The sequence below is a fragment of the Anastrepha obliqua genome, chromosome 2 (assembly GCF_027943255.1).
Source record: "Anastrepha obliqua isolate idAnaObli1 chromosome 2, idAnaObli1_1.0, whole genome shotgun sequence".
In the NCBI taxonomy this organism is placed as follows: Eukaryota; Metazoa; Arthropoda; class Insecta; order Diptera; family Tephritidae; genus Anastrepha; species Anastrepha obliqua.
This window is the reverse complement of record NC_072893.1, coordinates 28,431,975-28,458,095: the sequence shown is the minus strand read 5'-3', so window position 1 is coordinate 28,458,095 and position 26,121 is coordinate 28,431,975. Positions and strand designations below refer to the sequence as shown.

Genomic DNA, 26,121 nt, shown 5'->3' with positions numbered 1-26,121 from the left:
GGAGCGCTGGAGCTTAAGAGATCCCAAATGAGTTGCCCACTAAACAGCCGCCGCTTCTGCTGCTATTCAAAAGCATCATTCCTTTCGTTTTGCGCTACTGTCGCATTTGCCGTCGGCATTTTCTCATGCGCGCCACAGCTGATGGCCGCCGCATTATACAGTTCACTTTGCTGCTTTCGGTCGGTGAGCGCGCCAATGTTGAACGGGTTCACTTTTCAATTCACACTCCCGCTGCTTTGCGCTACTTTCCATATTGAGTGTAGAACAACTCCGACGGCGGAGTGGGTAGTGTTTCAGTAGGGCCGCCACACGGTCTTTGTGGCATTCATCGCCGCCTTCAATTTGGTTGCAGCGGTAATTTCGGGCGAAATTTGACGAGCTTGCGCGGTATGCTGGTACTGCGTCTTCATCATGGAGGGCGCCTTCAGATCGGAACGCGTACGCGGTGGCGGCGCCGGTTGCACTGGTTTCTCTAACTGTTCGCCAGCGGGCGCTATTGTGCGCGCCGCAATTGGTGGACGCAGTATGGGCACGAAAGCGGATTTCACTACATCGATTTGTTCATCGTCCGATTCGACATCTGGATCGGCATCGGACAAGGATTGTTCCAGAGAGGCGTTTGTCTTGTTGTTGCAATCCTCACCAACGCCACCGCTGCTTATATTGTGTACGTGTGCGTGTGCGGGTGGTGAAGATGACGAAGGTCGTGATGAGGCGGGACTTATGCGTGATGGGCTGATGTGTTCCGTTGAGCCGTGTGAGCTGCTTAGCGAGTTGTTGTGCAGATTGTGGCTGGGCACGCGCAAGCTGGCGGCTGCGAAGTTGTACGGGTGAAAAGCGGCGGCTGCGACGGGATTGAATGGGAACTGTGGCATGCCTATGCCGTAGGCGGAACCAGGTGGCGAGGGAATCATGCCGATAGCTGCATTGGGCGGTAATGCACCAGGCGCACCAACTGGCGGCGGTGTCAGCTGGGAGGAGTGGAAGTCTGCGGCGGAGGTTGGCGCACCGCCGGCTGGTGGCGGGGGTGGCGGTACAATGGTAGCGCCGGCGTTAACCGGCAGCGTTGGCGAACTCTTGGCCAAAGCGGGATGATGCAGTGCGGCCTGGTGGCGGAAGTAGTCCGCATAGCCGTATGTCATGTAGGCGGCGTCGAGCCATGCGGGGTTCAACATGAAAGGATTGAAAGCGCCAGGATGTGGGTAGCCATAACCTACAAAAACAAAGAAAAATAACAGAAATAAGTAATGGAAATAATAACACGAAAAGATTTGTGTTTAGCAGTTAAGAAAAAATGTTAAAGTGAAAAACTGAAAAACTAAATAGTAAAAAGTTAAAATAAAGTGAAGCCCTCTAATTTAAAGCAGTTCTTATAAAATGAGTACCGCGTGCAGTCCGAAAGCTGGTGCAAGTTCTAGTAGTAGTAGTAGTAGTAGTTCTAAACAAAACCCAAGCAAAGCAACTAAAGAGTCCAACTAAAGCGCAAACAAACTAAAAACTTACTTTGCTTACTTCTTGGTTCCCGTGGACCATCTACGGTCACTTTGATCGCCTTTGTGTAGCTCGCAATCTGCACCGGATAAGTGGCAATGGTGATGGTCAGCGTAAAGGATTTGCCACGCCCGGAACGTCCGACAAAACGCAGATCATTGAATTTCGCCACTTGATTCTTCATGATGGCCGTGCAGTTACGCAGCTCGCCGCAGTAGTTCTCATCGTTGCCACACTTGATGGACACCAATGTGCCGTCGGGCACATCGTCCAATGCGATCACTTTGAAAGCGCCCGGCAGCGATTTGTTGGAACGCCAATGATTGGGCAGCGCGCTGCAGAGGATCGATGGGGAGCCTGTTTGCGCCAGCTCGCCGTGATATTCCTGCAGCATCTCATGCAAACTGGCGAACATGTCGGTCATAGAGGGCGGCAATTTGGCAGATGAGCTACTGTTGTTGCTGTTGCAATTGTTGTTATCCGGTGTGGAGGAGCCAGTCGAGCTGGCGGAGCTGGGCACGTGTGCAGTTGTGCCGCCACTCTGTTGTTGGTGGGCTGTTGCTGAGGCGGATGCTGCCGGGATATTGGCAAGTTGCGCGGGCGCAGCGACCATTGTGGGGCCGGCTGGTAAATGCATTGTGGGTGCACGAATTTTGAGATTTCTTTTGGTAACGACGAGGGGCAAGGGATGCTGCGTGGGTACACAAGCGTAGTGTTGTGCCAGTTTATTATAGTTTTTTTTGGTTCTTTTTCGGGTTGCACTTGGTTTTGTAAGTTTGGTTTTTGTTTCTAAATTATTTTCATGTTTTGCATACCAACACTTGTTGTTGTTTATATACACTTTAGCGCTAAGGCATTATTTGTTGTTTTCATAGATTTGCACCTTCAATTATTTAATCCACATTCGTGTTTTTTTTTTTTTTTGGTGTTTTAATTTCTTGCCACGACTTCACTTCACGTAATTGCTGATTTTTGAAATCGTTCCGAAATACTCCAATTTGATGTGTTTTCGATTTCGACAGCTCGACGCGATTCACGTTTCGCCTTTGTTTATGCAAGTTTGTTCTAACTTAAATTTTTCGTTTCGTTTAGGAAAATCATCCACAAAAATTGCTCCGAGGAAAACGTTCCTAACACGCTTAAGTCGCTGAGTGAACTGACTCTCCGTACCGATCGTCATCAGTATTTGAAGTGAAAATGTGTGCCGTCCGCTGCACACACACATACGCACCGCCGCTCAACGTGCTCGCCCAACAAACTTACAACGTTTGGTTGAGTTGTTGCCAGTGCCTTTGTTGTTATTGCTATTGTTGTCGTTTGTATTGTTGATGTAGCGGTGGTCGGTTTGTTGGTGTGTTTGTTGGTCGATTCATTGGTTCGTCCCCGTCCAACCACGAAATTCACGGCCGGCTAAGGGTGCCGTCGCAGGCAGCAAGTCGACGGCAATGACGGAGAAGGAGAAGGCAAAAAGACAGAAGGCAACAAAGCCAAGGCTAGCTGGCTTGCTGAATGGCAGGTATCAGCAACCACCATTGCCGCAACAACAACCACAGGAAAAATTTCCCATTTTTCCATTGCGGTGTGCACTCGCCTCACCACAGCGCACACTAACGCGCACGCACACACATACACACTCACTGTTGCAGAGAGTTTTGTAGGCCGACCAAAGCGGGGAAAATATAAAAATTGAGCGCAATGCTCGCGCCTCTGAGTCGACTAAAAAAATAAAATAAAAACGGCAGAATAAATAAAAAAATGTAAAAATTACACAAATAAAATCATCAACTGAGAGCGTAGCAAAGTTGGTAGTAATAAGCGATGAGAGCGCACTCACACGCCATCACGGGGTTGGAACTGGGGGCGCACATTGGAAAATCGCACGCCAGAGCGGAGAAGCAGCAGGTCATAAGGATTTGCGTACGATGGCAAATTGAAAATAAAGGAAAAAATTGTAATAAAATAAAAAAATATTCGCATGAGCGAAGGAGTAAGCGCAGCAAGTGTGCAGAGCCAATGCGCTCCACAGCGGGGGGAAATGTGGAAAATTGCGGAAAAAATGTGAAAACTCAACACAGTGGCACCCAAGCGAGTGGGCTCCGTAATGTTGAGAACAACATAGCCGCTCGAACATGAATGACCATGGAACGATTCGCTCCTGCGCTCGTTGGTCAGTCAATGAATTATGAATTCTACCGATAAATGTTGAACGGCAAAGATCTGTGGAGGGCAGGTCACTTGCAGCTTCTGATGATGAGCCATGTAAGATGTGGAGAATTTTCTAATTGAAGTCTTAATTGTGTTGAAAAGAGTGATGCGTTGGAGGTCTCGGCTGGTTGATTTGCACGTATGTAAATAATTAGTGTATGTATGTATGCATGTATGTACGTATGTGGGGGTCTAAATCTATTCTGAGATATCGAAGTCTATATCTGAGGATATGAATTAGATCACGGTAATGATTTGCAGTTCACTGCTGGGGAGTTTTTGCATTTGGAATAACTGCTTAGGGAAGTTTCTCAGAAGCGATTAAGCGACTCTAAAGCGAAAAATCTGTCCCATCTGCAATACAATTTGAAAATAATGCGAAAAAAGAACTTTAGATGAGGTTAGGTTAGATACAGCAATGCCGCTTAGACCACGAAATGGGACGTGGGTTGATTAGTGCGTCCATAATAAGAAGCTTACAAGTTGCGAGAGGTACCTCCCTAAAAATTGCTTACGTTTGGCATACAGGTACCTTCTCTTGCAAGTTGGTCAGCCCTACAGTTCTCTGGTATATCTCTGTGGCCCGGAACCCAGCATAAGTTAATACGACATAGTTTTGCCATCTCATTAAGACATTGGCGACAATGTAAGACATTCTTTAATGTTATTCAGAATGCATCCAAGGCCCGTAGGGCAGCTTGACTATCTGATAGAAATGTACTTTAGATTAGGTTAGGTTTTAGTGGTGGACGGTCTGTGCGACCAACTCACTTCGACCTTAGCGTCCGTTGTGATACCACTGTGCAACACGGGAACCTCATTCAGCTTTCTGCGTGAAATCATTTTGTGGCTCTTATGAAGCGCAGGATTGGTCCTATCCCCACGCCAGACAGTTCCGTAAGAGAATTGGAAAAATATTTACCTAAAAAAACCTGCTCTGATTTTTGCTAAGGCAGGACAATTGCAAAGGCAGTGCTCAACTGTTTCTTCCTCTTTCTCCGCTCTACAACTTCCGCAATATGCATAGTGGGGAAAAAATGTACTTTCCGCAGAAAAAATAAGAATATACAGGCGCAAATATACTTGAAAAGGTTCAGGTCAAGTTTCTGCTCCAATCTGTGTTGGCGCACAAATGGATGACGCCACAGTTTTAATGCCGCCTCGACGGTTCTCCGTTGCCTGTTGAACGACTAGGCTAACGAAAAACCTTACGATGTTTTCTGCAATTATACAGGGATCGATTCCTGGTCGAACTGCCGTTATGTCATTCAAAAACATACACGGCTGCCACTCTCGCCGATCATAAAATGGCTTTTCTTATTCTTAACTTAAGTTTTTTTTGTTTTTTGTTTTTTAAAGCGACAATATGGATATGATGCCAAAATTTAGTTTTAACCCGTTGAGCACCATGCGCAGCGCCGGTTATGTATACTTCATTTTGACTAGAGCATCGTTTTTGCATTGTAGCTGAACTCAAAAACGATTATTTTCTGTTTTACTATACTAAAAAGAAGTGAATGCCACCAAGAAAAACCTAAGTTTTGTTAAAATTTTTGTCTTTTCCTGTACTTCAAATTCAAAATTCCTTTATATGGCGGCACACAAAGTGTTGAAAAGGCAACTCATATTCAGGAAACCCTAAAGGCACTACTCAAGGGCACCTGCATTATGGAGGGAAGTATATTCAAACAGCTGAAAAGAAGGCTGAATCAGGAAGGTAAGTTTAAATGATAGCTTTGAAAACGCAACAATGAAAAGGAGCGAAAATGTGGCTAAAGAAGCACAGATTGTTGTTATATAGAACTAATTTTAAAAAGTAGTAGTCTTGAAAAAACTGCTTCTTGGCTTAGAACAAAAATTACCCTTAGGTAATTAGGGTTTGCGCCAGCCATCAGCTCTTTGACGGTCGCTGAAGAGTTCGAAAAATTAAAAACTATTATTTATTCTTCGAATTTTATATCCTTTTGGATGTTTAGTCGAGCTTCTCCTCTTACTAGTGCTATACGTCTTAATGTTGTTCCACAAGTGGAGTGACCTACAGTTTTAAGCCGACTCCGAGTGCCAGATGGCTTTTCTCTTAAGATTTTTTTCGTCGACGGGCGACCGCAATTGAAAAAACCTTCTCTAGAATTTGATGTTCCTGCACCGAGATTCGTTGCAGATCCTTGGCACTTCCGATTGGTAATCACGCACCAACCCATTCGGCTACGTCGGCCACATTTGAGCCTCAGAAGAAAAACAAGCTATTAGAAATACGATATGGATCGCCCCAAATTTTTGAATTCCGTACTTTCATAAAATATTAAAAAAATATACAAATCTCAGTGGCGCTCTGATTCGCGTAACTTAAATCTAAAGATAGTACATTATAAAGTGGACAGAACCTAAAACCAGGTTCGAATGTAAATCGTCATTAGAGCTCCAGAGTCAGGGACGTACGTAACTAAAATATGTGAAACAACGTGCGCCACAAATAGGAGGAGGATCACGGCCAAACACCTAACAGAAGTTACGCGTCAATTATTTATTTATTTTTTTTGTAACAAAATATTAATTTGAGTCAAATCGGGCTTTAAATAAATAAACCGATCACAGCGCCACCTGTGAAATGGTTTGCGATTTTCTCTTAATTGGCTTGAAGACAAACTCATCCAGTGGGCTTGAATTCAATCGGCTGGGCAGTCTATCAGTTTACGGACCTGAAATGTAAGCGGAAAAACGACAACATTTTTATTTATGGTAGTAGTCTGGTAACTTACACGTTTTTTGAGGCCATGTTTGGGATATTTTTTGGAATAGAAAATAAAATTCAATCGGTTTGATTTTATGATATGTTATTAAAGGTAACAGAAGGTGTACAAACAATTTTTTTTTTTAATGTTTTGATACTATTTTTGTACACTGCAGCAAGCGGCAAAAAAAAGAGGTACAATCTACTACCCTCCAGAACTATTGATGTGTAGAAAAACATATCTAAATTTCAGCTTAATCCGTTAGATAGAAAATTTGTTTTCATGACGGCCATCCGGAAAAACGTTGTTTTGAGAAAAACGCGTTTAAAGTTTTAACGGCTTAGCGCGCGCAAGTACGAGCCGCTCTCATGTATGTGCTATAATTTCGTCAATATTTCGAATTTCGGTCTAAAATTTGTACAGTATATTACCAATATATCGCACTTTCAAAATAGGTAAAAAGCCGAAATTCGAAATTTTCAAAATAAGTTACCAGACTACTACCTTATGTGAAAGACGAAAGAATCAAAGTTCGGCTGGGCCAGCTGAGATGCATCACTTTAACAAAATTTCCCAATACCATTTCGGCAACTTGTGGCTCCTCACAACTTATGGCTGAGCGGATACTCCTCTTAATTACTTAGATAATTCCTAGACTACCACATGAAAAAGTCTGACAGAGTCAAATTGTAATTCCGAGGTGTGCCATTGGCATAGCCAAAGCGGCTAATATTGGAGCCATTCGATAGCGCCAAAGATCGATCCTTTGAATGGCACAATGGCATTATACTCAATTCTGCTGAAATCGAAGGTCAAAAGTCGCCCAATTTCATGCCTTAAATTTCAGCTCCGAAAAAGTGAATAAGTGCTATTCTTCGAGGGCACTGTGGCCCTATGCTCCAACTTGGAACTCTAGGAATTGTTGATGATGACTTCGAGGGTACTGTGGCCCTATGCTCCAACTTCGAACTCTAGGAATTGAAGACGATGACTTCGAGGGTACATTGTAAGTTATTTTCGGTTAATTTGGCTGATCAACAAAGGTCTCGCATAGCTCAAAGTAAGCCATTAGGGTTAAAAAGAGATTATATGGAGTCATAGGCTTCAATTTCAACTTTTGATGCGCTGTTTGAAATGTTTTACTAATTTCTTCATCCTCAGATCCGCGATATCGCTCAATGAGTGATGGAACGCAGATCTAAAGCAGCTAAGCCGCGAGCTGCAAAGTGCTCGACAATGACAATTGGAGGTGTTGTGTTCCAGTGTGCCTGAACACTATCTTCGTTACGAGCTAGGCCTGCTTCTCTTTGCACGAGTCTTATGTATTTGTGTTGCATAAGCTCGTGTAAGACCGTGTCTCATAAGCACTTTAACCACTAGTCCACGATCTGCACTTGAGAGTGCTGACAAGTTGATAGTTTTTGAGATGTTTTAAGCATGAAGCATGACTTTGACGGACTTGCAGGATGTTAATGATGAGCTAGCACCAGTCTCGAACTCGCTCATTCTCTTATATATCCTCCAGTCCACGCACCGAGTAGATCGAAAGATATCCATCAGCGCTTATCCTTTTTTACTGCATCGAGTAGCTATAAAAATATCTCGCAGCACATCTTCTTTGCAATCCACACGAACTAAAATTGGAAATTGTTGAAAATCTCAAATCAAAACTAAGTAAACGTATTAAAATCACATCCTACACAACCTCAGAAACTCAGAAACGTCACGAGTCCGACACGGCTCTCTTAAGTATACCTGACCTCACCACCCTCAAAATCACGGCGTCCCAAAACATCTTCAACTTCAACAGTCAACATATGACTGCATTAAAAATAAGGTCGTGCAAACTATTCTAGTCCATGGCATGCGACGTAGAAAAAGCAGCTGGCCGCCCGAAATCCAATCAAGCAACAACCAATTCAACCTAAATATCCGCAAAATGGAATGCTGGCATGCCGATACCTCACCGCCGTTTGGGGAGAACGGAAATTGTAGAATCACAACCAAAGTGGCCAAAACTGCGGAGCACCAAAACAAGAAGGTGACAAACCAAATGGGGGGAAAACCTACAAAAAACAAAGAACAAAAAAACCCACCCACACAAAGAAAGCATTGGAAAGAAGCAGCAACAAAATAAAATGGACATATTGGGCAGCTGGGCAACTGAGCTACCGAATGAAAGCCAACGCATGGCATGGCATGGATGGCGAAACAGTTAAACGGCAGCAATGAGAGAGCGGCGGGGCACACCGGACGTTGCCGAGGGATAGATGGTGCGGCGGCACCAACCAAAATGTCGCGAGCCGCCACAGCGTCGCGTGACTCTTCACGAGGGGGGAGTCCTGCCAACAGGATACGCTCAATAAGACAGCAATAAGTGCGCTCACCCACACACACACACTGGTGAATTTCTAGCGCTACTTTTTTATTCTTACTCGCCTGCTTCGTCTGTTATTTCCAATGACATTTGCTGTGTGGGTGCGACAAAGACATCGCCACTGCCCATCATTTCAACTCGCTGGCTTTCTTTCTTGCTTACTTACTTACTTACTTAGGTACTCTCGTTCACTTCTCCACAGGTTTGATGTCTTCTTATATGTGTACTTGGAGTTTTCTTCGTAGCCACACAGGAGGTAGGAAATTGTTGCTCTTTAAGGACCGTTAAGGAGGCGATTTGTAACGCTCTTCGGTGGCATAGGTTTGGTGCCTGATGTCTGATGATCTCTGCTGCGCGCGTTCAGTTGTTGGCGAATGCTCAACCTGCACGGAGGTGTCAGACGCCAAGACCAATATCAGCGCCTTTGGTTTTGGTGCTGATGCTGATGCTGCAGCTGACAAACAACGACACCAACCGTTGTGGCATCGTTCACTCAGCAATCAAATCACATTCGTCGTAATGGTCATAATTTTGTGTGTCAAATTGGAAGACGTGTGCGATTGATGGAGAAAGCGTGTCAACGATGTGTTGCATGTAGGCAGAGGAAGTTACTTTTTTGTTTTTTTTTTTTTGGTTTGTGAAAAAATATTGCACCTATGACTTTATTTTGATTAGCAATAATTATACTTCGGAGTTGTGTTTGGCTGTAAAACTTTACGCTTTAATAGATCTTTAATAGGCTGTGAGTGGAGTAGATTTATTTCTTTTTTTGTGTGTGTTTTTTGGATGACTACGAAGTTACTGGTTTCGATTTGACTTCAGAAGATTCTAAACCTATATACATATAACCAATTAAAGGAATAACTGGCGCAACTGTTAGGCATTTGGCTGAGCTCCTTCCTCTATTTGCGGTGGTCTTTCACAAATCTAACAGATCTACAGTTTTAAGCGGACTTCGAACGTCAAATGGTTTTTTTATGATGAGCTTTTTCATGGTGGAAGGGAGGTTCGCCATTGTCTGCCGAGTGGCGACCGCTATTAGAAAAAACTTGTCCTTGTATTGGATGTTCATGCGCGTTATTTCAAACTATTCTATTTTTCCTTTAAACTTTAGCAGAAATTTTTTCAAGTTTTTTCTTAAATCAACTGGTGGCAAATTTGTGCGTCACTACTATTCGTTTGTTGCCGTGTTCTATGTCCTCTGTGTGGCTGAAACAAAAAATTTTAGAAAAGCTTTTGTAATACTGGTCGTCCATCGGCATACATTGGCAAACTCTGTGTTGTTCTTTAAAAAAATATTATTCATGTTACGAACCATCACAAGGAAGCATTGGAAAAGTAATAAAATTGGAGTCTCCTTTGCTTAGATGAGAATAACTTAGAACTTTTTTTCCCATTTAGGAAAGCCAATATTCGTGCCCTCCTGGAACTCATTTGAATAAGTCGGCGTTTTTTTCGCTTCCCACCAGTATGGCGGGATTTGTTGTAAGAGAACTTGAAAGTTAAATGTAACTTAGGCCTAGAACTCGGAAAACGAATTGGTCTTTCAGAAATGATGCGCAGATGTCGGTAGTGAATAATTCCTAGATGGTACCTTTTCTTATATCATCTTTGGCATATGTCAAGTAGGCAGAAGTGGAAGTCGGTCTTTAAACCAGCTCACTTAGACCGTTGCCCATCCGCTGTGATACCATAGACAGATGTACAATTTTATACGGTAGAACAACGCATTTAAATTCTATAATTTTATTCTGAAAATCGTCGATATTTAAGGACAAAATATCGTAAAATTCGTAACTTTTTCTTGTGAAATTTTTTCTTATACGAATGAGTCGACAGTTCAAAGGTTGGTGGAATTCGCTGCTGTAGCGCAAAGTGTTGCTAAACAGCCTTCAACATCGACTTTTCGATTTTTGCAACAATTAGGCATTCATGAATCGACTGTTTGGTGGATTTTATATAAGAACTTACATTTCATCGAGCAAAATTAGCTTTAGTGATGAAATTCATTTCACAATGGATGGGTTTGTCAACCAAGAAGATGGTCGCATCTGGGGAGTAGAAAAGCCTCGAGTAATTTGAGAAAAATCATTGCGTAAAATGATGGTAAAAACCACACTAACCCTGGTGAAATAATTGGACCGTTTTTTGCGAAGATGAAAATGAAAGAGCTGTGACTGTCAATAGGCATCGCCGAAGATAACTAATTGAAGACCTTTTGTGAGCTGAGCCTGAAGGAATAGACATAGACAATTTTTATTTTGAACAGAATGGAGCCACCAGCCACACAACATGGGGAAAATATTGCATTACTGCGATCTAAGTTTGCTGGTCGATTAATTTCTGAAATGGTGTCGTGAACTGCCCACCTATATCATACGATCTAACTCCATTATATTACTTTTTATGGTTTTTTTCATAACTAATGTCTGCATGAATAAGCCAACAATGATTCCAGAGTTGAAGCACGAAATTTGGATCGAACTTTGCTGAACTCAATGCGGTAATGAGCGAGCGAGTCCTGGAAAATTTCAACTCTCGTACGACAGCCTGTAGACTTGGTGCTCGTGGTGGACATTTGAACGATGTAACTCTTCACATTTAATTGTTAAGATACCCGTATTTTGAATAAAGGTTTCACGAAAGAATCGAAACATTTAGTTGCTTTATTTTAAAGCAAGATCTAAGTGCGTCCTTAGAATATATAAACAAGTTTTAAATGAACTTTTTGGCATTAAGGCAGTAGTCCGGTGTAACGACCGAAATTTCGCCGTTTTTTCATGAATCTTTTTTAAAAAGGAAATAAAATGCGATCGTTTTAAAGTTTTTACATGTTTTTATTGGTGTTTTGAAGTATATAAAAACATTTTTTTAAAGTTAATTTTATATGAATTTGTTTAAAATTTTTGACGTCAAAGTGGAGTCCTTAAAAAAAAAGATGAGTTGGTTCGGGGAAACACACAGCCATAATAAATAGTTAAACCACCGTAGCAGAGTTAGCCCCAGATTCGATGGCCACAATGCAGATAGAATTAGAACACTTCATCAAGAATAGGAACTAGAGCTCTTTATCAAGGAAAAATATTTTAAATATTAGTACAGAATTCTCCTTCTATGAGGTCTTGTACAATTGACGCTCAATCCCTCTATTGGGTTCTTGATCGAGCTTCTTCTCCTATTTGTGGTGTGAGTCTTAAGGTTTTCCCCAAATGCCAGATGCTTTTCAAAGTCATCTGAAATAGAAAATTCAAAGAGATTATTATTCTGTAGACTTTATTTTAGGTCCTGAACCTAAAATATGCATAAAATTACAAAAAAAAAAAATGGCGAACTTGTGAAAAGTTCTCAAAATCTAATTTTTTTTTCTTATTTCTTATTCTTTCTTATTAAAAAATTAAATGTTTTATAGGTCCGGGATCTAGATATGTATGTCTAGAATAACGGGTTAAATTTTTAGCCAAATCGGTTGAATAGTTTTGAGTCAGTGATTCCCCGAAATTTCGAAAACATGTTTTTGAGAAAAACGCGTTAAAGTTTCGACAACAGCTGCTGCCGGCGTGTCACACGCTTCCATACACACTACGGCGCGCTCTCTTATTTTAGCTATAACTTTAAAAATAATTAAAATTTCTGTCTGAAATTTTTATAGTATATTTTTAAGATGTTTTTCTTCCGAAAAATTCGATTTTTTGAACCAGTCTCATCGGGCGACTACCTTAAATGGGCATATGGATATGAAAGAAGATTATAAAAGGCATGTGCAACTTTTTGCTTTATTGTTATTCTTTAGAAAGTTGTGAAAAATTGCCTTTGGAAATGTATTATTCCATAACCCTGAAATTTTTTCTGGATTTCATTAAAAAGTAAAAATTTGATATAATCCATTATTTTACTAAATTCTACCATAGTTCAGTAATTTGTATTATTTTTTTATTATATCCGGGTTAAAATAACCATATCGTTACCTTAAAGGTCGCACAAACGTCACAGTCAGCATATGCATGCTGGCCTAGCTCTGCCTCCGTTTATACAGCCGAAGCTGCAGAGATCCTTAATGGTATTACCTTCGCTGAAAACTCTTCACAGAAGGCAGTAATTTGAACGGATAGCAAATCAGTAATTTACTCGATAATAAACGCAATGAACAAGACGAAAATCATCTCCTGTATCCGGAGCAAATTATTAAAAAAAGTTTTCCTTGTTCACTCCTCTCGGGAGCACAGGGCCTCGACAAGACATTTGTCTTGCGTTGGTTAAGTTAATCTATTCTATTTCTGACAGGGTGGGTGATTAGCCTGCCGCTTATTAAAAAATAGCGACCGCATGAAACTCATGTGGGTTCCAGACCATGCAGGCTTAAAAGGGACAATTGAACGGGTGAAACTCGCTGGGAAAGAGCCACTTCTAACTTTCGGCCTATATTTCGAAAAAAGCCGTATACAAATTTGTATATCACAGGCACTATAATGCACTTAAATCACTTGGGGATCCACTTTCCTCCATTATATCGTAAATAATCCAAACAGGATAAAACCAAACTACCCATTAAATTGCCGTTGCAACGAAATCAAATCATTTGCCCGCCTACGACTAGGGCACACAAGCGCCACCCATTCATACGATTTCAATGGTTCCAGTCCTCTATGCTGGCAACACTGTCATATATCGTATTTAATGGTTTGCCATCTACTCGACGACTGCTCAAATTTTGAATAAATCAGAAAAAGTATCTTCCGTAACCAAATACCTTCTACACTGTTAAGAACTACTTCCTCATAAAATATGTCAAAAATGTCAGAATTTCTGCTTAAATCAGGATTGAAAAAATTGATTTGAAGTTTTTCTCCTTTTACATAGTTGCTATATTTTCACCATAGTCTTAATTAATTCAGTTTTTCAGTCTCACTTTTACATGTAAAGCCTTTAAGCTAACTATCGGTTACTTTCACATCAGCGAGCCGAAGGACCTGGCAGCCAGTGCTCCTTTTTTACGTGTAATAATAATACAATTATTCTCATAAATAAATAAATATGTCAATCTTCAAAAACAAAAAAAAAAAATTAATAGATGTTTTAGTTGTATCAGCAGCATTTATTTTTTAAAACTTCTTTTTTTACTCACAGCGCATAAAGCATTTCTTCGTACGAGTATTTGTAAGTACTTGTGTCGATCTCAGGTCGAAAACGGCGCTCTTTGAAAAACATTTATACGTAATATATTTACATATTTATAAAAATACATATACATATATGTACTTATGTATATATGTGTGCCTGTACGAGTACGTGTCCCTTCCTAAAGCAGATGTACATGGATTTGTGCGTAGGTATGCATTTTCATTAATACGCAGAAAATTTCCAGAATTGTTCGGTTTAGTGGTTAAGTAGAGAATAAAAGATTCGCGGGTATCCTTCGAGCCACAGAGCGATAGCCATACAAACCCGTGTTGACACACGTTACGCCCAACAGTTAAACAAACATTTCTGTGGCATATTTCTCTATAACAGCTATTAAGTCGCTTAGTTAGTCATTCGATGGGCGTTTCGTCTAATTCGCTAACAATAAAAATTTTACATACAAAAATGACCAAAAAGCAACCTCAATGCCTTTAGCAGGGCAGAAAACCGCTGAAAACCACTGCTAACCGCTGAAAACCACTGTCATGAAATCTTGCTTGTACCTGGCTATGCCGCGACAGACATGGATGTGCACTTACATATAAATGTGTGTGTGTGTATCTGTTCCCGAAGGCATACCTACTTTGACATTTAAAGCAAAAATAAATTTTGGAATTTTTCACGTCAAAATTAGCCGTAAAATATGCATAAATGCAGACACTTTTCGGATGCTATCCGTACCTATGAAGTGCAATGCTTATTGATTAACTTAAAATAAGTGCAGAACAGGAGAAATATCTCATCTTTTCTATCTGTCATTTTTGATCTGATATGTGGCGCTCTTGACTGCCCGGTGCTGCTTAAGAGGATTTTCTTTGATATTCCGGCCAAAGGTCTGCATAGTTCGGAGTTTTTCTGTGTTGGTCTCTCAAAATCTCCTCATGCTCGAATTGCTCCTCTCTTGCCCTTCTAAATTTGTTGAGATCGATTTTTCATGCTCAAAAGTTTGCCTATTGAAATTTTTGAATATTTATTATAAATAATACCTATTGATTACCGTGAACTTTTTATTTATAAACTTTCTTCAAAATCATCTGTCAAAATGCTCATCATTTTTATCATTAAAAATTTTCGTGGGTAATGAAGTTGCAAATATAATAATTTGTAAAACGGTGTAAGTCCACTTTCCTCAAGGACAAATTAGCACTGCACAAAATATTTACGAGACTGCGTCTCAATTATCCATTAATTATATTAATTGCAGCGGAAATTCAAGAGCACAAATCTGGGTACAACCGCACACAAAGACAACTTTTACATGGCGTTTTTATATTTTTTCATGTGCGGCAACATTGTGAATGACATACACATTTTTATAGTTTTTCGGAATTTCGGTTTTTCCCCCGTTTATTATAGAATATTTAAGCATCCTAGGCACCCCTGGAAATTACTTCTTCTTGCTTGAGGTATTTAGAAAATGTAACCACCCAACAACAGGTAAGAGCCTATAGCCTAAAATTGAAATTGGCTTTAATGTGGCTCAAAAAACTTGTTCAGTCCCACAGGAACGGCGTACAAATTATCAACCATACATTTTTAAAGTGTACGAAAAGAAAAAAAAGATTTGTTGTATGCCCTTAAATACTATTATATTTATTATTACAAAACAATGCCGAAAATATAAAAAGTTTATTTTGCATGAAACGAAACAAGCTGATTTGGCTTCAACAAAACCCTTAGAATATGCAATTCTGGGAAGGCGCAAAAATACGTGAAAATGGTGAAGACGTAAATTGGAAGATATATTGGATAAGGGTTTTAAAAAGCAAACGATACACTTTACAGTTCTATTTAACTGCTTTTACTGAGAATGAAGATTTTAAATCACGAAGTTTATTACCCTCACGAAGAAGACGACAGAACTTTGAGAATATAGTACAAATCACTCCAAACCAATCACAATCGAAAAACTTACAGATATGATTGATTTAATACTATATACAGGGTCCGGCACTCGAAATGTAACGAATTAAAAGGCCATGAATTTAGTTTGGAAAATTACTTTTATTCAATTCAAAGTAAAAAATGTGTGAAAATAATACAAAATTAAGAATCAATTTACTCTTGCTCGATACGACCACCTTTTGCCTTGACTGTGGCCTTGAGATGGTCCAGAAAGGAGTCGCAAGCTGCCCGAATGAGCGCATTTACCTTGACGCCGACCTCGATAAAAACGATTGGAGAGCGACCATCTGCGGTTACAGTGGCCCAAACCTTTACCTGTGGCGGGTGCTGCCTCCTGGTGGCCAATCGACGACTCAAATTCTCGTATAAATGATTGGTCAAATCTCACCAAATAACCTCTATCGTTTCGGGATTTTACGAATTGCTCAATTTGAAAAAATGTCGCATCAGAAAACACAATTTTCGGAAACTGACCGCTTTTGGCTAAGCGAAGCAACTCCTTCGCTCTCTCAAGTCTGACTTGTGGCTGTTGCTGCTTTGGTGTGAGATCGTGCGCCTTTTGGATCTTGGAAGGCTTGACTTTAAAAATATTTTTCAGTAGGCGGCGGATGCTATGGTCAGATATATTCAGTTCTTTCGCCATTTGATTGGCACTTCGTCGGGCATTTCGCTCAAGTCGCTTCTTCACTTTTTGAACCATTTCACGTGACGTTGCAGTCTTTTGGTGACCACCTCCATGACGTTTCGCGATGGTACCAGTGTTATTGTAACGAGTAATGGTGCGATAATAAAAATCTTTATTTACTTTAAGATGTTCGAGATCAAGAACAATCGCTGGTTAACGTCACTATTACATTTGAAATCCATTACTGATTGTAATGTTCTAACGTTTACCCTCGGCAAAATGTTTCCGCGCGCTTGTAAACAATACTCTGGACTGCTATTTACCCAACTAACAGACAGCTAATGCCCGCCCATCAGTTGCGCGAGCCGTCTGAAGTTGCTTACACTTCGAGTACCGGACCCTGTACACAAGCAAAAAAAAATCCAAAATTGTTTTTTTTTTTCAAATGAGGGCTTGAATGAAACATTTTCCATTTAACTACTGATTTTATTTCCATCTTTTTAAAAAAATTATTCCATGTGAAGTTTCAACTGGCCTTTGCCGCGTTGTTCCTTTTTTTCTGGAATTGTGTGGAAAACCATTTTCATGTAGGAACCACTCTCAGGTAGCAGTACGTGTTCGTTATAACAATATTGTCTCCTTTATGTTGTGATTTTTCATTTTTCCGATTATTGCCTATTTGGCTGCGTTACCCTCCATGCTCCATTTTTCACAGTGAACGCAAGATTATTTATAATTTTTTGGAGTGTTTATTTCATCTGCCAGTAATCTTCGATGGGGAGTTCCTCGCAGAATTTGGTTTATTGCCTTTTTGAAATAAATAAATAAATAAATGAAAAATAGAAAAATCAAAAAGTTGAAAAACGAAAAAAAAATTAAAATATTAAAATATGTACAGAGGATAATTTAAGGATATTCAGATCATTTTAAATACAGAACAACTAATTACGTGAATATTGAACAGTGAACTGAAATATAGCCGTCTTCGATTCAAAATATGTTAGCGAGTGGCGAATGGATGAAGAAACTGCGATAAATACACACCTTGGCAGCACTGGAAAAGAGTTACCAAAAGTGACATTGCCGTGGAAATACTTAATGAGTAATTTGTAATGAGGCCACAGCAGACACAGAATCCTGGGCTCGTACCTACTAGAGGAGGAAGACCTACAATTGATCCCTCCTAAGGAGCTGATTCGATTCCTCGGTATACTAAATAATTATAATTAAGTAATTAGGGCCGCACAATAGATCAATTTGGTCGCAGTGCATAAAGGCTTTAGCCTAGTCGTGCAACCATTACCATTACCAATTAGTAATGAAACTTGTCTAATATCAGAGAAGAGAGTGGCAGAGAGTTCGCCATGTGGCGAATCCTGGTCGATAATTTTTTTTACAAATTTTTCATCAAGCGTCAAGTGGCGCATCCAAGACAGTTTATATGCAAACATTTTGTTCGATATTTGCCGTCGGAAATAGTGCTAAATTTTCTTTATTCTATGCATGGCTGTGCATTAATGCGAACTTCTTTGTTTGTATGTATTTATGTTTTCAAAAGTAATTCCCCTCAATGCACTCGCGCACCTCGAATTTTCCACTCTTGCACGCCGCAAAATACTACCTACCCCTCACTTCTGCAGCCCGGAAGCGATCGTTTCATCGCGCATTATTTCCATGCCCTGCTGCCGCGCACCGCTCAAACACGCATACAAACATACACACACGCACACATACAAGCACATCAATGCCTTCCACAATTACCGCCGAATCTGGGGGTTGCTTACTACATTTATTTATAGTCTAATACAGCGCGAGTGTACAACAAATAAAAATAAAATAATAACAACAACAAAAATGGGCGTATACATTAGCTGGGTAAATCGGTAAATGATCGCCACGCTGCTGCTGGATCGCACTTTAATGCTATGAATGTCAAGACGTGAAGGCATGAAACGAATTTAGACTCCGCCTTTTGTGTTCGAATCGGTGGTTTCGGAAAACATTGCAATTTTCGATAGATATATATGTATATGTGTGTGTGTGTGCATGACATATTTATATGCGTTTATGCGGCTAGGTAAATAAATAAACAATTGATTATTGCGATTTGTATTTCTAAGCGCCCAAATATGATCGATAAGTCCTTAAGCTGCCAAGCAAATGAAATTGAATTATCAACATGCAGACTTTAAATGCGCGTATGTATGTGTAAGCAATGTAATAAATAAATATTTGCATTTGATTTGCAGATGAGCTGCTAATCAGTGTATCGCTTGCGGCTAACTTCATGCATCGCCATATGGATGGCCGCGAAGGGGAGGGAAATCGACAGGATGCGAAGGTTGCCTTTTAAATTTTGCGCGCTATAATAAAAAAACAGTGAACTAATAATTTTTTTTTCCTTGTTCACTGCTCTCGGGCGCATAGCGCCTCGACAAGACTTGTCTTGCGTTGGTTTCGTTAATCTGTTTGATTTCTGACAGGGTAGGTGATTAGCCTGCCGCTATATTGTGTCTCAAAATATGCGCCTTGGAAGTCAATACACTTCGGCGTTCCCTTAAACTGAATTTTCAAAGCACTTTTACCACTCAGCAGTGGATACCTCCAAAAAGAGATGTTTTATTAAATTATCCATGGTTTTCAACGGAATTGATTGTGAGGCCTCTTGAAGCCTCTTGAAGCCTATTGAAGAGTTCATCGGCATTTCTGTTGGTAGGTTCAGTACAACAGCATTTCCTATACCAAGTAGGGCAACGTAGAAGTCCCCAAAATATTTTTATACTGATATTAGTCCATAATTCCATTTATTAGATAATAAGGGCCCAGCTCGGCCTGGTTAAAAGCTACCTACAACATTAATTATATCAATAAGATAATCAATTATATATTCGCCGTTGCTGTTTACAACCTCTTCCCACCTCTCGACCAATTTGTGGATGCGATTCCGCCAAAAATCGGCAATCGTCTGGTTCGGTGTCAAAGAAGTTGTTGAGCTAGTTTTTAACACTAAACCTACCGATATTTTTTGTATTCCTATTCCTACCAAAGTGGGTCAAATGACCCGTCTTAAAAATATTATATATATTATTAAGATCACATATATTTCTCGGTAAAACAATTAGCAAGAGAAGAATAAATCTTGAAAAATACATTCCATGTATTTTTTAATAAAAGTCGTGAAGGCAAACCACGATTTAATAATGTTATTTCTAAGAACTTCTGACAAAAAGTTCAAAATGGGTCATTTGACCCGTCCATGGTAGGTTTCGTGTTAAGGACCTCTTTGTTATTGAAGGTGACGCCCTTCAAATCATATGAAGGCAGCGAAAAAGATGGTAATCAGTCGGTGCAAGGTTCGGAGCGTACGACGGATGTTGAAGGACCTTCCCTTCGAGCTCTTGGGGTGCGACTTTGACGACTTGTGCAACATGAGACCTGCCGTTGTCGTTCAGGGCACTGGAGTGTAGAGGATCACGCAGCCAGACTTAGCCTCCCTTTCTATCGCATCTGCAGAAGCCGTGAAGCAGAAGGGCTGAAAGAAAGTCCACTATTTATCCGAATGTCCAGGGTTAGCTAAGGCAAGACTTCGCTCTTTCTTAAGCCTTTCTTACGGTAAATTAATGAGCATTCAGGGATAGATCGATAGAGGATAGATAGATTAAAAATAGATCTGACTAAAAAAAAAACACACAAGACATCATCACACGAGAACAGTGGTAGTAAAATGGCGCTAGTCGTTAATTTCGAATGTTTCAGCTCATACTCAACCACTACAACAACATAGTTTGAACATGTTCAGGTCTTTTCAGTCGAACAGCTTCATTCACGCGGTGTAACTAGGCAATGAAGAGCTCCTTGTTGGCTGTGGTCTGTGCTCCATGCCCTCCTAGTCCCACCGAACACACATGATCTTCTTTGGATGAAGATCTGGTTTGACTCTCGGCTTTAGCGTATCTTCTGGAGCCACCCCTTCCTTTCTTTGCTTCATATTGCTTCATATTGAAGCTTCTCCGTATGAGTACCGATCACCCAGTGACCAGTGAACACCGCAATGAGTGTGGAAATTGAATGGCGGGAGATTCCCATCACCTTAAACGTTCTGTTTCTATCGTATTGAGGCCATAGCGTTTTCGAAATAGCACACGATGAGACATACCTCCATCTGTCTTGCGCTTTTTTAGAAAGAAATTGTGCAGTTTCCCTTTAACAGCGGACAAAGGGACACCGATGCCTGTCAAGCTCGTCGGCAATTTCATTTCCCTCTATATTCCTGTGCCCAGGAACCCCGATAAGGGAAATATTCCTCTTTACAGGAGTTCACCAGAAGAGAGCTGCAATACGGCGACGACCGGGCCTTGATCGCAGCTTGACTATCGGAAAAAATATTAATGTCTCCCTCCCAACAGCGAGATCAGTGAGAAGAACAGAGAAGGAAGGGGAGATCTGCTTCAAGATGCTACTATGTCCTACAGGAAACTGTCTCCAAAGGCCAATCTTCTTCAACCTAATAGCTCTCTGAGCAGCAATGGATTTAACCTGCAGATCCAAAGAAAGTAATTGCAGAGTAACGTTGAGCGCAGCAGTGGGACATGTTCTACAAGCACCAGTGATGCCCACACATGCAGTTCTCTGCACTATCTCTTGTTTAGTGGTGTTGTAGCCCTTCTGAAGAGCTACCCACCAAAGTAGGCAACCGCATAAACCATATGTTAAAATTGGCAGAACCACTAAGTTGTACATCCAAAGAACGAGACTTAGCTTGAGACCCAATTTTTTGCCGAACATAGATTTACAGGCGTAGAAGGCTATAGTGGCCTTCTTATATTAACTCGATCTTCTATGTGCCGCTTCCAGTGGAGCTTGGTGTCAAGTATTACACCAAGATACCTGACTTCCGATGCGAGTGTAAGACACTGGTTGTTTAGTCTTGGAAGCTTAAACGGCGGAGGCTTGTATTTCTTGGTGAATAGCATCAACTCCGTTTTGTCAGAGTTGACTCTGAGACCGCAACTGGCAGCCCAACTACTTAGTGTAGCCAGTGCACCTTCCAAAATTTCAGCCATTACTGATGGGAAGAGACCTGAGACCATTAGGACCAAGTCATCGGCATATGCTACCACCTTCACCCCACCCCTGTTTAAGCGAGTTAAAGCTTCATCAATAGCCATACTAGACAAAGGAGAGGCGAGAGGACGCCGCCCTGTGGACGACCCTAGTGATTCTAGCTCCTCCTGCCACAGCATTTATTTTCCTACCGCCAAGCAGGGACGAGATCCAAAGGTAGATAGGTCTTTTTACCCCCAGCCTATTTAGAGCAGTGACAACTGACTCAGCCGTAATATTATTAAAGGCGCCTTCTGTGTCTATAAAGCCCGGTAAAGTGAATTGTTTTCCCTCCAGAGATTTCTCTACAGTCCCAGAGATTTCTCTACAGTCCGTGCTACTTTTTTACTAAACACAATAAAATATAATTTGAGTGATGAAGATTTTTATTTTGACATTTATGCGCTCCACTGATCGTCTGTTTGTTTACCGCTGTTGTATAGCTGCAATACGAAAATACGATTTTTCTCCAAGTATTTCCTACTTCACATCATTAAAAAAATTTTTGAAAATTATTTTAAAAACTAGTTCGTCTCTTTTAGGTACCCAAAAAAGGTATTAAAATTTAGTAATAGCCAAGTGACCTGCCCACATACATATGACGTAGTACACTGAAGATATTTCTTAAGACTTAAAGAAACGTTTTTTTTTTTACGCATTTGCATGCAAATCCCAAGTAATTTCGTTTTTCTGGCTCCCAATTATCTGTAGGTTTTTATAAGAGAAATGTAACAAATTGCAAAGGATAAAAGAGATTTTTTCCAACCTAGAAAGCCATAGAAAGAAGAAACCAAAGAAGAGACAAAAGCTTGAAAAAAAAGAAATATAAAAAGTAAATGCGAGAAAAAATGAAAATAAAATCCTTTGAAACAGCGCCAATATTTCTCCATGGCCGCCCCATTCCTCCATTCTTTTTTTACTACGCACACCTGCGCACAGGGGAAATCCAGCGATTATAGCAGGAGTAAAATGTTTTTCTTTCCACACTTTATTTTTTTATTTTTATTTAGTTGAGAAAAAAGAGCTTCGTGCTCTCCCCAAGCGCACACAAGCACGCACCAACACAAATACACGCGCAGGCTGTGTGGGAAATTTGCGCAAGGACCCGCATTTAAATGTTTCGCTTTTTTATTTTGCCAGCTTTTTTCTCTACACTCACCACTAACTGTTGTTGTGTCGCCCATTGAGTGAATTGTGGTTTGTTTGGTTTGCTTTGCTTTGGTTGTGTGCGTGCGTGCGTGCGGCCATAGGAGGTAGAAACAGCAGAAACCACCAACAACAGCCTGCAACCAGAAAACCGACCGACCAACCACCACCACAAAATAGCAGCAGCAACAACGGCAACAATTCAAGCGCTGCTACTGTGGAAACCGAATAAACAACAAAAGCGATCGGAATGAGTGAAAATGAGAAATATCCCACATTTCCATTGGAAAGTAAAACATTTTGAGTGAGGGAAATTTTTACATTTTTTCTTTACACTTTTTCCAGAGTTCTAAAGTAAATGGGAAAAAATGTGTCGTGGGGTTGTTGCGCTGTGGCGCGCAGGGGAATGAGTGCATGAGTCCGAGTTGAGTGCGCCGTGTTGAATGACGAGTGACAGACGGCTGGTGAAGTGTGTGTGGAGTGTTTTGTGGTTGTTGCTTTTGTTGTCGCTCGACATTTTTACGCTCCTTCGTGCGGCTGCTTCGCGCACATGGAGATTGGCGCATTCCGGCTGTCATGCCGTTCCCTTCTAATGTGACAACTCAAGCGTCAGGCAATACGCCAAAAACCATTTGTGCTTGTTGTTGTGCTCATTTATATTGTTGTTGTTGTTGTTGCCAGCTGTTGTCATTTGACGTGGCATTCGAGCGTTGTTTTGCTTCCGTTTTCTGCTTTTTATGCGACTTCTTCTTACAACTGCTTTGTTCATGTGCTTGGGTATGCGTGTTTGTGTTTGTGTGTGTTGTTGTTGTTGCTGTGACCACTTCGTTTGCCGATTTGACGTATGGCAGCGCGGTTTTGGTGTTTTCCTTTTGAGTGCAACCTCAGTGGCGGCAGCGGTGACGGATAGTTGAGTTTTTCTTGTTGCTGTGGCTGCAGCAGTGGCTGGCGTTGTTGTTATTGTTCGCTCTTTCTTTTCACCTTCTTTGTAGCCTCTCATGCCGTTGTTGTTATTGGTGGTGCTGTGGGTGTAGCGAAGAGCGATGGCGTACATGGCGCTTGTGTATGTGTGCCTACACATGGCACTGGTGGTGGTGGTGGTGCTGTTGGTATGGTGTGATAGCGATATTGTTGTTGTCGTTGTTGCTGCCACTGCTACTGCTGCTTTTATGCGCCTGTGACGCACTGGAATTGCCACTCCATGCGGTGACAATGGTGGCGAACTCGATTGTTTGTTTGGTTGCGTTGGCGTTGCTGAGTGTTGAGGCAGCGTTGCGCTCCTTTGCTACTCCCCGCCATTATCATCTCCATCGCCCGCCAATCCACTTCACTCATCTCCCCACTAAATAAGCCACAACACGACAACAATGCGGAGGCCCGCAAGTCGTTGCAATGTCTATTTAAATACAGTTTTCTGTGTATGTATGCGTGTGGGTGTTAGAGTCTGACATACTTACACTTATAATTGTTGCTATTTTTTCTTTGCTAGTTGCTGTTGTCATTTTAATTTCCTCTCCCTGTTTTAAATATGCCCCTTTTTTGAATTTTGTGATCCCCCTCTATTTCGTGGTCCATTTGGTTGCATGAAAGTTGCAACATTTCTTAGATGTGTGCCCTGCAGGAATATTGATCCGCTCGCAACTGGTGCCCGTCTGGTAAAGTTCGGTTTTGTTATTGTACTGCCGAAACTTACATACAGTAGAAATTCGATACCTATTAGAAAAAAGACGGCGATCTGGTGTCTGACATCCAGAGCATACTTAAATTATGGAGGGAACACTTCTCGAGCCTGTTAAACGGTGACAGCTGCGCATGTCATAGAGAATGTGAAGATCCCGATACCGCAATCGTTGACGACGGAATTGTAGTTCCGCTACCCGTGCATGTCGAGGTGAGAATAGCGATAACTCGGCTAAAGAACAACAAAACCTCGGGCTCTGACGGAGTGCCGGCTGAGCTATTCAAACATGGCGGCGAGGAGCTGGTAAGGTGCATGAATCATCTCCTATGCAAAATATGGTCGGATGAAAGTATGCCTGCCGATTGGAATTTAAGTGTACTCTGCCCAATCCATAAGAAGGGCGATCCTGCAATCTGTGCCAATTACCGCGGGATTAGTCTTCTAAATATCGCCTATAAGGTTCTAGCGAGCGTATTGTGTGAAAGGCTGAAGCCCACCGTCAACCAAGTGATTGGACCTTACCAGTGTGGCTTTAGACCTGGAAAGTCCAACATCGACCTGATATTCACAATACGCTAAGTCTTGGAAAATACCCACGAAAGGAGAATCGACATATCATCTTTTCGTGGACTTCAAAGCTGCATTCGACAGTCCGGAAAGGATTTGCCTAAATGTCGTGATGTCTCAATTTGGTATACCCGCAAAACTAATACGGCTATGCCACATGACGTTGCTCCACACCAGCAGCGCCTTCAGAATTGGAAAGGACCTCTCCGAGCCGTTTGATGCCAAACGAGGTTCCGGGCAGGGTGACTCGCTGTCGTGTGACTTCTTTAACCTGATGTTGGAAAGGATCGTACGAGCCCTAAAACTTAATCGCCCAGGCACAATTTTTTATAAGACCGTACAAAACTAACACTCTACAAGACTCTCATCATGCCCGTCCTAACGTATGGCGCGGAAGCGTGGGCGATGGCAACAACCGATGAGCGACGCTTGGAGTGTTTGAGAGAAAGTTTCAGCGAAAGATATCTGGTCCCAAGTCTGTATCGTAGACTAAGCTTCTGTCCGTGAAGTAGGGCGCTATCAGCTTTAGCATGCAATTCGGTGCATGCATATTATTAACTCGTTTTTTACTCCCTACAGGGCTTGATCGCATGCGAATGTAGGCGCATGTGTGTGTGTGTGTGTAGGTATGTGCGCCATAAATGGATCTCCTTTTAAAATCATTTGTATGCAATTGGGGGATTTGAGAATGTTGTAGCGCGCGTCGAAGGGATATGCCTGTTAAGCATGCTATGGATGCGTGTGTGTGTGTGTGTGTGTGTCCATGTGTCACTTACATACTTCTATGGCATATGTTCTGCTACTTAAGAGTTGGTGTAAAGTAGTGCCAAGCAGTTTTAGTTACTGCTGGTTTACTTGAATGTTGTTGTTTCGTGAGAGAGAAGTGCTTGGAAGAGTATGTGTTTGTGCGCGTGTGTGTGTGTGTATGTGCATAGGTGATATTTTCCTTCCTGGCTGACTTCGTTTTTTAAACGCATGCCATTGGAGCGCTTGTCGGCTTGGAATAACAGCAAGAAAATTCACAGCAGCAAAAAACAAATGAGAATGCGGCGCACATATGTACACACATATGTATCTTTCCAAAAGGCAAGATTTAATAAAAAATGAATAA

General features: G+C 41.3%; 1 protein-coding gene across 1 annotated transcript; it reads right to left on the bottom strand.

Annotated features, from left to right (window-relative positions):
• Positions 1–293: 293 nt before the first annotated feature.
• On the bottom strand, positions 294–2,128 carry LOC129238748 (segmentation protein Runt). The gene is made up of 2 exons (XM_054873909.1): positions 1,504–2,128; positions 294–1,213 (listed from the first exon to the last, which is right to left on the bottom strand). The coding sequence occupies exons 1-2, from the start codon at positions 2,126–2,128 to the stop codon at positions 294–296; spliced, it is 1,545 nt and encodes a 514-aa protein (XP_054729884.1).
• Between the last annotated feature and the right edge of the window lie 23,993 nt (positions 2,129–26,121).

Bases quoted from the DNA above. Each gene is read 5' to 3' on its own strand.
- LOC129238748 (XM_054873909.1), bottom strand. From the start codon at position 2,128: ATGCATTTACCAGCCGGCCCCACAATGGTCGCTGCGCCCGCGCAACTT. The intron at 1,214-1,503 runs GTAAGTTTTTAG...TTGTTTTTGTAG, and splicing joins GGAACCAAGAAGTAAGCAAA to GTTATGGCTACCCACATCCT.